We start from the raw sequence: 14,609 nt of genomic DNA, 5'->3' as shown, positions 1-14,609 counted from the left end.
TATTCAAATAATATTACCCCATTTTAAGCGTTAATAATTATTGATGCTCCATCATTTAAAAGGTTTATGGTGGTGGCATTTGAGGACAGTAGAGCGCGACAAATGTTGTTATATAAATACAAAAGCTAGCTAACTAGCTATACAAATAAACGTCAAATTGTTGGTCGGGTCGTTTGTCAGTATTTAATTTTGATTAAACTCCAGTCATATCCACAATTAAATAAGCACGATTGTTGTGTGTATAATTGTGGGAAAGCATGCTATGCCGATCTAGTATTTATACATCTAGCTCCAGAGTTGCGTCGCTTTGGGATTCAGGAAAGGGAATGCGGCTTTGTTTTCCTTCTGCTGACTGACAGCCAACGTCTGCTAGCTACGCTAGTTAGCTAACAAAGTTGTTCATTAAACTTTCGTTGATATTAAACGTGCACGAGGACAACTGAAAATGGAGAGAGACTCAGGTAACTAAGCAAACTCAATTTCATATGGACCTTCTCAGCAAGTAAGTTAGTAAATGTAGCCAGTTATCTAGATAGACAAGGCAGGTAAACTTTCCTAACGCTAAAAAGCTATCCAGCCAATGTTAGCTAGCTAACGGGTAGCTATCTAACTTTTAGCTAAAACTGAGCTAATTATCGTTGCTATTGAAAGAAAACTTCCCTTACTCTTTGAGTTTTATGACATTAAATAGCAACAGTAACTTGGTTGCTGAAGATATGTTTTGATAGTTGTAATTGTTGAGGTGTGGTTGTTGTAGTTTTTTCAAATGTACCTGTCTGTTGCAATGACTGTATGGCTACACCACTTCCTGTACATTCACAGCCAAATAGTTTAGTGAGTTCAACAGTATGATATCAATACAGTGTATTGCATTCAAGTACTGCTCTTTAAACCCCACATTTTACTCTCACTTTATGAACTTTAACCCCGAGCCTCTTCCACAAAACACTTTTTTCCCCCCTGTATTTCTCTCTGACAGTGTTCCACAATGACCGTCTGGGAGCACCACGTAACCCACTACTGGACCAGCTCCCCAGCTACCAGTCTCTGCTGTACCGCAGAAAGCCCTCAGCCTCGGGCAGTACCAAGCGCCGTGGCAGCTCACGGACCAGGCTGGGCTCCTCCAGCAGTGGGAAATGGGGACAGACCACATTGGCCAGACAGCATGAGGAGAAACACATGACTCAGACCCAACAGAGACCAGTCAGGGAACTTACCAAACCTATGGCGGAGAAACGCAGAGACAAGTCAGATCGCTAATATGTCTTCATGCAGTGTTATACTGGTGTAAAATGTTGTATTGTAATGATACAATGAAAAGGGTTGCACTGTGTAATAACATTTGTATACCATGTAACTGTATAAGTTACAGGACATCAGAGATTTTTATGTTTTTAACTGAGTCTTACTGTGTTGGAAGTAATTGGTTATCTGCCTTCATTGCCTTCACTCACTGTAGGGGCCAGCAGTGCATAGTTATTGCTCTGCAGGCAGTGTTTCATTTCTCGTATCAATTTGAGACATTACAGGATTAGTGAAGGAATGCTCTCTGAATCTCTCCTAGAGATATGGCAATTCTCAAGCCTTATTCAATAACAGAGCACAACATTCACTACAAGTAGGCTACAATTTCATGAGCATAACGATTGGGTCTAGAGATGGTTATGTTCATGGTGGACACTATATTGAGTCTCTTTGTCAAAGCTCTCTTGGTGTATTCTGGTGTGATGTTAGTATTCTTGAAAAATGCTTAGTATGTAAACATTGACTGACTGACTGACTGATTGCTTAATATATTGATTGGTTGATCATCTGACAGGGACCAGCGTTTGGAGCAGGCCAAGGATCTGAGCAGTTGGAGCCAGTGGAGACAGAGCACCAGACGGACCCTGAGGAGACTGAAGGAGGATGGGTTTGAGATGCTCAGCAACCTGGAGCTCTGGAGGGGAGACATCCATGTCATTGAGGGTAAGAGAGTGAATGCCAGTGACAAAACAACCTGTTACTCCAATTGACTTCTATTGGCATCAATACATGATTTATGTCAAAGGCTTAGTTCCATGAACGAAGCTCAAAATTGGATTTGTGAGGGACAAAGGCAGAGTGTCCACAGAGATGATGAAAATTGGGCAATTAAAAGTTTTCTTGCTCACTTGTGTGTCTTCTGTTGGAAGTATTGAAAGATATGAGTGCATTGATGTTGATCTCTTTAAGATCCGGGATGGTATCTAAATCACTCATCCTTTCCCTTCTCTGTGTCCCATCACAGGGATGTTTGGCACGGGGATCCTGTCCTACTTCTCCTTCCTGCGTTTCCTGGTGCTGCTCAACTCCATCATGTTCCTGCTCATGTTCGGCTTCGTCATTCTGCCCATCATCACCGCCCCCCATGCCTCAGGGAACACCACATTCAACCACGTAGATGGTAACACAGGCCTTTACGTGTTATAGAGTAAAGTAGGCCATATTATACATGTAACTGTTAAGATAAAGGAAACACACAGACCCTTTAAACCGCCTATGCTCCTTTGAGACCCGTCTTTCAAAGTCACTTCTTCTAGCCTTGGTAGCGAAAATAATAAGCGTTTTTATACATGACTCTAAGCATGATGGGATGTTAATTACTGAATTAACTCAGGAACCACACCTGTGTGGAAGCACCTGCTTTCAATAGACTTTGCATCCCTCATTTGCTGAAGTGTTTCCTTTATTTTGGCAGTTACATGTACATCACAGGAGGTTGGTGGCACTTTAATTGTGGAGGACGGGCTCGTGGCAATGGCTTGAGCATAATGTGTGTAATGGTATCAAATACATGGTTTCCATGTGTTTGGTGCTATTCCATTCGCTCAGTTCCAGCTATTATTATGAGCCTTCCTCCCCTCAGCAGCCTCCATTGCTGTACATTAATTATATAGTATTTATGTCAACTGTAGGTCAGTAAGAGATTAACACCACATTCAACCATGTTGTCATGAAGGTTCAGTTAGAGAGGAGAGATATGGGGCATGTAGTCAGTAACTTTCTGCGACATCAAGAGCATCAGTCATCTTTACATTAGACTATGAATGTTGTATTGTTAATCTCATCTATGATATATATATTTTTAAATTCATTGTTAATGTTAATGGACTTCTAGATAGATGTCTTACCAATATTATATTGTTGCTTCTGTTGTGAACCACAGGCTTCGAGTGCAGTAACTACCCCAGCACCTCTCGCCGTGGCCTAGTGGTTTTCCACCAGCACATCACAGACCTCCTCTCAGGGGCGGTACAGACTACCCTCATATACCACGCTCTCTTATTCATTTAATTCAGTCACTCATTGTACGCCTGCATAGCACTGTAGATGATGTTCTGGGACTGAGAATGACTCCCTTGTTTGTTTCACATCTTAAAGGGCTTTCTGGAGCAGACCTACCTCTTCTATGGTTACTACAAGGTAGAGACCATTCACTTCCCTAAGTTCACCTACAACCTGCCTCTGGCCTACCTGCTGGTCACCATAGCCTACCTCTTCCTCAGTCTCATATGGATAGTCAAAAGGTAAAAAAGTGCCCTATCTTACTGTATTCAGTTCAGACTTGTCAATTATACTAGTCTTTTGGATAAACCGGTCCTCAAAAGGCATATCTTCTCAAGCGTGCACATGCTGTCCAATTGTTTTTCACGGTCATGCAAGTCGTATACTGTTATAGAAATACTTCAGTTTTTTAGCAATTTCCAAATCTGCATTTCTCGTCGTTCCCCAAAGGTCTGCGACTGGCTTCAAGCGTAAACTGGTGCAGGACGAGGATCGCTTCCAGAGCTTCTGCAACAAGATCTTTGCCGGCTGGGACTTCTGTATCGTCAACGACAGCGCAGCCAGGCTCAAGAGGAGCAGTCTTCTTTATGAACTGAAGGTGAGGTGTCAGTAGTCAGTCGATAGTATAGGTTGACTCAAAACAACAGGTAGAAATGTGATTCAATACAAAGTGAATTGAAGTCCTCAGTTCACACATTCCAGTTACAGCCATATAATGTAACAGAACTGTATTGGTTCACTTCTGTTTACCACTCGCTTTTCACCGACTCCTTTCAGAAGGAGCTGTGTTTATTTGTTTAGTAATATATAGAGTATAAGTGCTTATAACTGCATATAATGGAGGTCCTATATTAATTCCTCTGTCCTTTCTACGTCAACAGACTGATCTGGAAGAGGAGCGCATCAAGCAGAAGATAGCAGACAGGACACGGAAGGAGAAGTGTAGGATCTACTTGATCCGACTGATCCTGAATCTGTTTGTGATCGCTGTACTGGCTGCCTGCTTCTACTCCATCTACATAGCCACCAACTTCTCCCAGAAAGCACAGATGACTAAGGTAACTAGGCAAGTCAGTTAAGAACATATTCTTATTTACAATGACGGCCTACCCCGGCCAAACCTGGACGACGCTGGGCCAATTGTGCGCCGCCCTATGGGACTCCCAGTCATGGCCAGATGTGATACAGCCTGGATTCGAACCAGGGTCTGTAGTGACGCCTCTAGCACTGAGATGCAGTACCTTAGACCGCTATACCACTCGGGAGCCCCATGTAGTGGAGGATTCTTTTTAAATCACATTGTGATAAACCTTTAAACAGCAACGTTAGTTCAGTTTAGTTTAATTTGATGTGTACTATGGAAGCTTAAAGCTGAATTGCAGTAGCACATTCAAGAAAACAAATGTAAATCAATGATCAACATGAAGGGAGTTGAAGCGTGAATGGAGGAAGAGCATCTTGGTCACAGCCAGGGAGGATAGTTGGTCAGAGACAGGTCTGGAGTCTCCTCAGCACACCTTGCTGTCCCTGATGTCCTCAGCCTCTCAATAGACATATGCTTATTTTAGATCTGATACATATGTCTAAGTTTAGCACAGGTGTGTCAAACATACGGCACACGGTTGGTCTGAGTAAAAACTGAAATATATCATTTTATTATAATAGTTTTCCCCACGGGGGAAAAAATTATCTTAATCGCCATTGAAATGACTAAAACCAAATCTAAACTGTAGAATTGATAATGGACCTACATTTTTCCAGCATCCTAAAAGTCATCAAAATGAAAACTAGACAGTCAGGGAGCATTGACGAGACCGAATGCGGCCCACGGGGAAAAATTAGTTTGACACCCCTGGTTTAGCACAATTTTTTAATTTTTAATTTAACTACACAAGTCAGTTAAGAGCAAATTCTTATTTACAATGACGGCCTAACCCAGACGACGCTGGGCCAATTGTGCGCCGTCCTATGGGACTCCCAATCACGGCCGGTTGTGATACAGCTGTCGTGTCTTTGGCTATGCCAGATTAATTGCTATGACATGCTATTCTATAAAATAATTTCTCCGTAATTAATATTACCTGATTGAACTAATCATGTAAATGTTAATTAACTAGAGAGGGACACCACGAAAGAATATTTATAGAGCTGTTATCTTTCGAATAAACTCTTAAAGATTTAGTAATATTTTACATCCATAGCAGTCACATTAATCGTCATTTTATTCAGTCTCATCTGAAAGTGGTAAATCCTTGGTTATCTGCAAGAATCCTGGCTAACAAGTTGAATCAGCAATACAAAATTGGGTTTAATTATTTATTTACTAAATACCTAACTAATCACACAGAATCACACATACACAATTAAAACATAACTTGATTACAAATTGGCCGTCATAAAGGAAAACGTCCCTAGCGGGCAGAATAGATATGACAGCTTGTTACACAAAGAAAAGGGGCGGGATTTTAGTGAAAGGGCGGGAGACTGGGACATGGCCGAAGCTGTGCTATCGTAAATACAGTATCTTATGCATTCTAAATTACCGCCCATTTAGAAAAGGAAAATGCAATAAATATTTACTCTGAGCTGCGCTTCAGTAGGTTGGTGGTAGATGGAAGACCGTCTCGCCAACCCGAGTCCTCTGTCCTTTGAAGAATGTCTCTGGTGGTCACTGGATACGTTGGGGTAACGTCGTGTGTAGTAGACGGGATACTCTGACTGTCCTTCCTAACCTGCGTTTGTAGCAGCTGTTGCCAACTCAACGGCTAGGAGATATCACTTCTGTAGTGAATACGAGTTCAAAGTTCATACCATTTACAACCAAAGTCCATGCTGATGTTGGCTTAGTTCTGTAGTTATTATCTGAACCATTCTGACATCGGATCGTCATCCTAAATGTACCCGGAACAGGAAGTTATATTTTTGTCAATGGCTTTTATATTGGAGGGAGAGGGGTGTGTCTGAAAAGTTTATAACCCATGTCTCTTCACAGGGGCGGGCCCCTGGTTGAGCAGAAGCCAAGCTTATGAAAACCCAAATCTCTCATTTGGAAGCTAAAATTACATTTAATCTCTTCACAAATAATTTCATATTCAAACATTTGAATTAAACAACAATTCCATGTGAATCCGATACCTCTGACGTTTAGACTTTCCACAGTAGAGTTTATGTCATTCTATCATTGCTGAGAATGTGTCAGAGGGCAACCGAACTGACATAATATACCTTAAGTACCACCGCATATGTTCAGTTGGTCGGATTACCAGAATATAGTTCATTTCCCCCCCAACTTCTGATGTTCTCAGAATCTCTATGTTAACCAATGGGTTTTCTTATGTCACATCAGTTATAGTAGGGAGAGAGAAAAAGGGGGAAAGAGGTATTTATGACTGTCATAAACCTACCCCCAGGCCAACGTCATGACACAGCCCAGGATCGAACAAGGGTCTGTAGTGACGCCTGTAGCACTGAGATGCAGCGCCTTAGACCACTGGCCACTCGGGAGCACAATGGTTGTGTTTAAAAAAAAAAATACGTTTATCGATTTTACAAAAACACAAACATCAACACAGAACGACACTGACACGTTCAACAATTTCAAAGGTTGAGGGATGAGCACAATGGCTGTTCTATTGAAATTAATGCTCTCTTCCTCAGTACTGTATACCTAATGGCATGTGCCTTTTCTGTTTGACTTCAAACACGCGTTGTCATAACAGGTGAACTTCATCCTGGACCTGATCTATGAGTATCTGCCTTCCATCGTCATCACCCTGGCCAACTTCATCACCCCCCTCATCTTCTCCCTCATCATCCAGTTTGAAGACTACTCCCCCGCCTTTGAGATACGCTTCACTCTCATGAGGTAAACAACAGGGCTGGGGTTGTTTTATTTCTATTCAGTCAATACATTTTTCAGTTTACTTCCTGAATTGATATGAAATTTACCCCAACCCTGGCAACCAAGCACTTTCTTCTGTGAAAATCAATGAATGATGCTCTTGATGTTTCACACTGATTACAGTTTGCATACTGATGTAGCACCCTGGTATGTATGAATAGATTTTTGCATTTTAACACCAACGTAATGTCTTTGTAATGTTATAATCTTTCCACAGGTGTGTGTTCATGCGCCTGACCAGTATCTGTGTGCTTCTCGTCTCTCTCTGGGGTCAGATCACCTCTTGCCAGGAAGGCAACTGTGTTTGCGGGTACAACCACATCCTCTACCCGGTGAGTGGAGGTCAAAAGTTACCGTAGATATACATATTTTTACCATTTTCTACATTGTAGAATAATAGTGAAGACATCAAAACTATGAAATAACACATAGGGAATCATGTAGTAACCAAAAAAGTGTTAAGCAAATCAAAATATATTTTAGATTTTAGATTATTCAAAGTAGCCACCCTTTGCCTTGATGACAGCTTTGCACTTTCTTGGCATTATCTCAATCAGCTTCACCTGGAATGCTTTTCCAACAGTCTTGAAGACATTCCCACATATGCTGAGCACTTGTTGGCTGCTTTTCCTTCACTCTGCGGTCCAACTCATCCCAAACCATCTCAATTGGGTTGAGGTCGGGGGATTGTGGAGTCCAGGTCATCTGATGCATTACTCTCCTTCTTGGTCAAAAAGCCCTTACACAGCCTGGAGGTCTGTTGGGTCATTGTCCTGTTGAAAAAATGATAGTCCTACTAAGCGAAAACCAGATGGGATGGCGTATCGCTGCAGAATGCTGTGGTAGCCATGCTGGTTAAGTGTGCCTTGAATTTTAAATTAATTACTGACAGTGTCACCAGCAAAGCACCATCACACCTCCTCCTCCATGCTTCACGGTGGGAACCACATATGCGGAGATCATCCATTCGCCTACTCTGCGTCTCACAAAGACATGGCGGTTGGAGACAAAATCAAACATTTAGACTCATCAGACCAAAGGATCGATTTCCACCAGTCTAATGTTCATTGCTCGTGTTTCTTGGCTCAAGCAAGTCTCTTCTTCTTATTGGTGTCCTTTAGTAGTGGTTTGTTTGCAGAAATTCGACCATGAAGGCCTGATTCACACGGTCTCCTCTGAACAGTTGATGTTGAGATGTGTCTGTTACTTGAACTCTGTGAAACATTTATTTGGGCTGCAATTTCTGATGCTGGTAACTCTAATGAACTTATCCTCTGCAGCAGAGGTAACTCTGGGTCTTCTTTTCCTGTGGCAGTCTTCATGTGAGTCAGTTTCATCATAGTGCTTGATGGTTTTTGCGACTGCACTTGAAGAAACGTTCAAAGTTCTTGAAATGTTCCGTATTGACTGACCTTCATGTCTTAAAGTAATGATGTACTGTCATTTCTCTTTGCTTATTTGAGCTGTTCTTGCCATAATATGGACTTGATTTTTTATCAAATAGGGCTATCTTCTGTATACCACCCCTACCTTGTCACAACACAACTGATTGGCTCAAACGCATTAAGAAGGAAAGAAATTCCACAAATTAACTTTTAACAAGGCACACCTGTTAATTGAAATGCATTCCAGGTGACTAACTCATGAAGCTGGTTGAGAGAATGCCAAGAGTGTGCAAAGCTGTCATCAAGGCAAAGGGTGGCTACTTTGAAGAAACTCAAATATAAAATATATTTTGATTTGTTTAACACTTTTTTGGTTACTACATGATTCCATATGTGTTATTTCATAGTTTTGATGTCATCACTATTATTCTACAATATAGTAAAAATAAAGAAAATCCCTGGAATGGGTAGGTGTGTCCAAACTTTTGACTGGTACTGTACATATTGATATTGGACGTTACTATGATCTCATATAATTCTACCTCTGCCTATAGTGTTGGGAGTCTCGCGTGGGCCAGGAGATGTACAAACTCATGATCTTCGATTTCATCATCATCGGTGCTGTCACTGTGTTTGTGGAGTTCCCTAGGAAGTAAGTCATCTTTTCTCTTCTCTCCTCTTCTCCCCTCTCCTCTTCTGACGGTTCTCTCTCTCCCCCCTCCCCCTAGACTCATAGTGGACTACTGTGATTGCGGCCTTGCCAAGTGGTGGGGCCAGCAGGAGTTTGCCATCCCCCAGAACGTCCTGGAGATTGTGTACGGCCAGACCATCTGCTGGATCGGGACGTTCTACTGCCCCCTGCTGCCCGCCATCTGCACCATTAAGTACTTCATCATCTTCTACATCAAAAAGGTAACATACCATAGAAATACTAGACCGTATCAATGTACTGTGATAGGTGGGCCGGTGGCCATAATTGTAGTTCTATGTAATACAGTAAAAACATCAGGAAGGTACAGAAACTAAAACAGGAAGCAGCCGTGCTCAGGTCTGTTCAACGCTGGTCCGACCAATCGGATTCCACGCTTCAAGATTGCTTTGATCACGTGGACTGGGATATGTTCCGCATAGCGTCGAACAACAACATTGATGAATACGCTGATTCGGTGAGCGAGTTTATTAGCAAGTGCATCGGTGATGTTGTACCCACAGTGTCTATTAAAACATTCCCCAACCAGAAACCGTGGATTGATGGCAGCATTCACGCTAAACTGAAAGCGCGAACCACTGCTTTTAATCAGGGCAAGGTGACCGGAAACATGACCGAATACAAACAGTGTAGCTATTCCCTCCGCAAGGCAATCAAACAAGCTAAGCGTCAGTATAGAGACAAAGTAGAGTCGCAATTCAACGGCTCAGACACGAGAGGTATGTAGCAGGGTCTACAGTCAATCACGGACTACAAACGAAAAACCAGCCCCGTCGCTGACCACGATGTTTTGCTTCCAGACAAACTACTAACCAACTTCTTTGCTCGCTTTGAGGACAATACAGTGCCACTGACACGGCCCGCTACCAAAACCTGCGGGCTCTCCTTCACTGGAGCCAACGTGAGTAAAACATTTAAACAGGTTAACCCTCGCAAGGTTGCAGGCCCAGACGGCTTCCCCAGCCGCGTCCTCAGAGCATGCGCAGACCAGCTGGCTGGTGTGTTTACGGACATATTCAATCAATCCTTATCCCAGTCTATTGTTCCCACATGCTTCAAGAGGGCCACCATTGTTCCTGTTCCCAAGAAAGGTAACTGAGCTAAATGACTACCGCCCCGTAGCACTCACTTCCGTCATCATGAAGTGCTTTGAGAGACTAGTCAAGGACCATATCACCTCCACCCTACCTGACACCCTAGACCCACTCCAATTTCCTTACCGCCCCAATAGGTCCACAGACGACGCAATCGCAATCACACTGCCCTAACCCATCTGGAATGCTGTTCATCGACTACAGCTCAGCATTTAACACCATAGTACCCTCCAAACTCGTCATCAAGCTTGAGTCCCTGGGTCTCGATCCCGCCCTGTGCAACTGGGACCTGGACTTCCTGACGGGCCGCCCCCAGGTGGTGAGGGTAGGTAACAAGAGCTCCACCCTGCTGATCCTCAACACTGGGGCCACACAAGGGTGCGTTCTGAGCCCTCTCCTGTAGAGGTTGACTGATTATGATTTTTCAACGCCGATACCGATTATTGGAGGACCAAAAAAAGCAGATTTTCGGCCGATTTAAATACTTAAATAACAATTCTGAATGAATACTTATTTTAACTTAATATAATACATCAATAAAATCAATTTAGCCTCAAATAAATAATGAAACATGTTCAATTTGGTTTAAATAATGCAAAAACAAAGTGTTGGAGAAGAAAGTAAAAGTGCAATATGTGCCATGTAAGAAAGCTAACGTTTAAGTTCCTTGCTCAGAACATGAGAACATATGAAAGCTGGTGGTTCCTTTTAACATGAGTCTTCAATATTCCCAGGTAAGAAGTTTTAGGTTGTAGTTATTATAGGAATTATAGGACTATTTCTCTCTATACGATTTGTATTCCATATAACTTTGACTATTGGATGTTCTTATAGGCACTTTAGTATTGCCAGTGTAACAGTAGCTTCCGTCCCTCTCTTCGCTCCTACCTGGGCTCGAACCAGGAACACATTGACAACAGCCACCCTCGAAGCAGCGTTACCCATGCAGAGCAAGGGGAACAACTACTCCAAGTCTCAGAGCGAGTGACGTATGAAACGCTATTAGCGTGCACCCCGCTAACTAGCTAGCCATTTCACATCGGTTACACCAGCCTAATCTCGGGAGTTGATAGGCTTGAAGTCATAAACAGCGCAATGCTTGAAGCATTGTGAAGAGCTGCTGGCAAAACGCACAAAATTGCTGTTTGAATGAATGCTTACGTGCCTACTGGTGCCTACCATCGCTCAGTCAGACTGCTCTATCAAATCATAGACTTAATTATAACATAATAACACACAGAAATATGAGCCTTAGGTCATTAATATGGTAGAATCCGGAAACTATCATCTCGAAAACAAAACATTTATTCTTTCAGTGAAATACGGAACCGTTCTGTATTTTATCTAACGGGTGGCATCCATAAGTCTAAATATTCCCGTTACATTGCACAACCTTCAATGTTATGTCATAATTACGTAAAATTCTGGCAAATTAGTATCTCGCTTTGAGACCTTGAAGTAGTGGTTCCCCATGCTCTACAAGGGCCGCGGTTTTTGTGGAGCGATGGGTAACGATGCTTCGTGGGTGACTGTTGTTGATGTGTGCAGAGGGTCCCTGTTTCGCGCCCGGGTCGGGGCGAGAGGACGGACTAAAGTTAAACTGTTACATTGGTGCCGTGACCCGGATCACTGGTTGCTGCGGAAAAGGAGGAGGTCGAAAGGGGGGTGAATGTAACCGATGTGAAATGGCTAGCTATTTAGCGGTGGTGCGCGCTAATAGCCTTTCAAACGGTGACGTCACTCGCTTTGAGACCTTGAAGTAGTGGTTCCCCTTGCTCTGCAAGGGCCGCAGTTTTTGTGGAGCGATGGGTAACGATGCTTCGTGGGTGACTGTTGTTGATGTGTGCAGAGGGTCCCTGGTTCGCGCCCGGGTCGAGGCGAGGGGACGGACTAAAGTTAAACTGTTACACGTGCAATGAACGCAAGAGAAGTGACACAATTTCACCTGGTTAATATTGCCTGCTAACCTGGATTTCTTTTAGCTAAATATGCAGGTTTAAAAAGATATACTTCTGTGTATTGATTTTAAGAAAGGCATTGATGTTTATGGTTAGGTACAGTCGTGCAACGATTGTGCTTTTTTCCAAATGCGCTTTTGTTAAATCATCCCCCGTTTGGTGAAGTTGGCTGTCTTTGTTAGGAAGAAATAGTCTTCACACAGTTCGCAACGAGCCAGGCGGCCCAAACTGCTGCATATACAGGCAATATTATAATATTAACTAAATATGCAGGTTTAAAAATATATACTTGTGTATTGATTTTAAGAAAGGCATTGATGTTTATGGTTAGATACACATTGGAGCAACGACAGTCCTTTTTCGCAAAGGCGCACCGCATCGATTATATGCAACGCAGGACACGCTAGATAAACTAGTAATATCATCAACCATGTGTAGTTAACTAGTGGTTATGATTGATTGATTGATTGTTTTTTATAAGATAAGTTTAATGCTAGCTAGCAACTTACTTTGGCTTCTTACTGCATTCGCGTAACAGGCAGGCTCCTCGTGGAGTGCAGTGAGAGTCAGGTGGTTAGAGCGTTGGACTAGTTAACCGTAAGGTTGCAAGATTGAATCCCCGAGCTGACAAGGTAAAAATCTGTCGTTTTTCCCCTGAAGAAGGCAGTTAACCCACCGTTCCTAGGCAGTCATTGAAAATAAGAATGTGTTCTTAACTGACTTGCCTAGTTAAATAAAGGTGTAAAAAAAACATATTTTTTTTAATCGGCCAAATCGGTGTCCAAAAATACCGATTTCCGATTGTTATGAAAACTTGAAATCAGCCCCAATTAATCGGCCATTCCGATTAATCGGTCAACCTCTACTCTCCTCTACTCCCTGTTCATCCATGACTGCGTGGCCATGCACGCCTCCAACTCAATCATCAAGTTTGCAGACGACACTACAGTGGTAGGCTTGATTACCAACAACGACGAGACGGCCTACAGGGAGGAGGTGAGGGCCCTCGGAGTGTGGTGTCAGGAAAATAACCTCACACTCAATGTCAACAAAACAAAGGAGATGGTCGTGGACTTCAGGAAACAGCAGAGCACCCCCCTATCCACATCGACGGGACAGTAGTGGAGAGGGCAGAAAATTTTAAGTTCCTCTGCGTACACATCACGGACAAACTGAAATGCTCCACCCACACAGACAGCTTGGTGAAGAAGGCGCAGCAGCGCCTCTTCAACCTCAGGAGGCTGAAGAAATTCGGCTTGTCACCAAAAACACTCACAAACTTTTACAGATGCACAATCGAGAGCATCCTGTCGGGCTGTATCACCGCCTGGTACGGCAACTGCTCCGCCCACAACTGTAAGGCTCTCCAGAGGGTAGTGAGGTCTGCACAACGCATCACCGGGGGCAAACTACCTGCCCTCCAGGACACCTACACCACCCGATGTCACAGGAAGGCCAAAAAGATCATCAAGGACAACAACCACCCGAGCCACTGCCTGTTCACCCCGCTATCATCCAGAAGGCGAGGTCAGTACAGGTGCATCAAAGCGGGGACCGAGAGACTGAAAAACAGCTTATATCTCAAGGCCATCAGACTGTTAAACTGCCATCACTAAAATTGGTGGCTGCTGCCAACATACTGACTCAACTCTAGCCACTTTAATAATGGAAAAATTGATGTAATAAATGTATCACTAGCCACTTTAAACAATGCCACTTTATATAATGTTTACATACCCTACATTACTCGTCTCATATCTATATACTGTACTCTTTACCATCTACTGCATCTTGCCTATGCTGTTCGGCCATCACTCATTCATATATTTTTATGTACATATTCTTATTCATTCCTTTACACTTGTGTGTATAAGGTAGTTGTTGTGAAATTGTTAGGTTAGATTACTTGCTAGATATTACTGCATGGTCGGAACTAGAAGCACAGGCATTTCGCTACACTCACATTAACATCTGCTAACCATGTGTATGTGACAAATAAAATTTGATTTGATATGAATGACTGTTCGTGTTTTTGGTTGTAGCGTATGGTTTAAGCTGGTTCTAAACCTCGGGTTACATACTATAAGTAACTGATTGAGTTGAGCGATACTGTACCACATAGGTAATAGTGTAGGTCAGGATATTTCCTTATCCTAATTCCTTCAGCCAATTGATAGAGAAAATGAATATCCCATACCTGTGCGTATTATGTTGACTGAAATGACTGAAAGGGAATTCTCACCCACAAATATGTTG

At 42.8% G+C, this 14,609-nt stretch overlaps 1 protein-coding gene across 1 annotated transcript in view; it reads left to right on the top strand.

Moving 5' to 3' along the window:
- Window positions 1-232: 232 nt before the first annotated feature.
- LOC120039130 (nodal modulator 1-like) overlaps window positions 233-14,609 on the top strand; it is a 29,310-nt gene continuing 14,933 nt past the window's right edge. The window contains 12 exon segments of the mRNA XM_038984652.1: window positions 233-461; window positions 980-1,247; window positions 1,820-1,968; window positions 2,270-2,425; window positions 3,188-3,273; window positions 3,403-3,548; window positions 3,757-3,904; window positions 4,188-4,364; window positions 7,026-7,171; window positions 7,425-7,539; window positions 9,147-9,244; window positions 9,321-9,504. Coding sequence (XP_038840580.1) covers window positions 446-461; window positions 980-1,247; window positions 1,820-1,968; window positions 2,270-2,425; window positions 3,188-3,273; window positions 3,403-3,548; window positions 3,757-3,904; window positions 4,188-4,364; window positions 7,026-7,171; window positions 7,425-7,539; window positions 9,147-9,244; window positions 9,321-9,504 — 1,689 coding nt within the window. The 5' untranslated portion in view covers window positions 233-445.

Source organism: Salvelinus namaycush, unplaced genomic scaffold, assembly GCF_016432855.1.
Source record: "Salvelinus namaycush isolate Seneca unplaced genomic scaffold, SaNama_1.0 Scaffold256, whole genome shotgun sequence".
Classification (NCBI taxonomy): Eukaryota; Metazoa; Chordata; class Actinopteri; order Salmoniformes; family Salmonidae; genus Salvelinus; species Salvelinus namaycush.
Note: the sequence above shows the minus strand (reverse complement) of the source record. Positions and strands in the feature narration are given on the sequence as shown.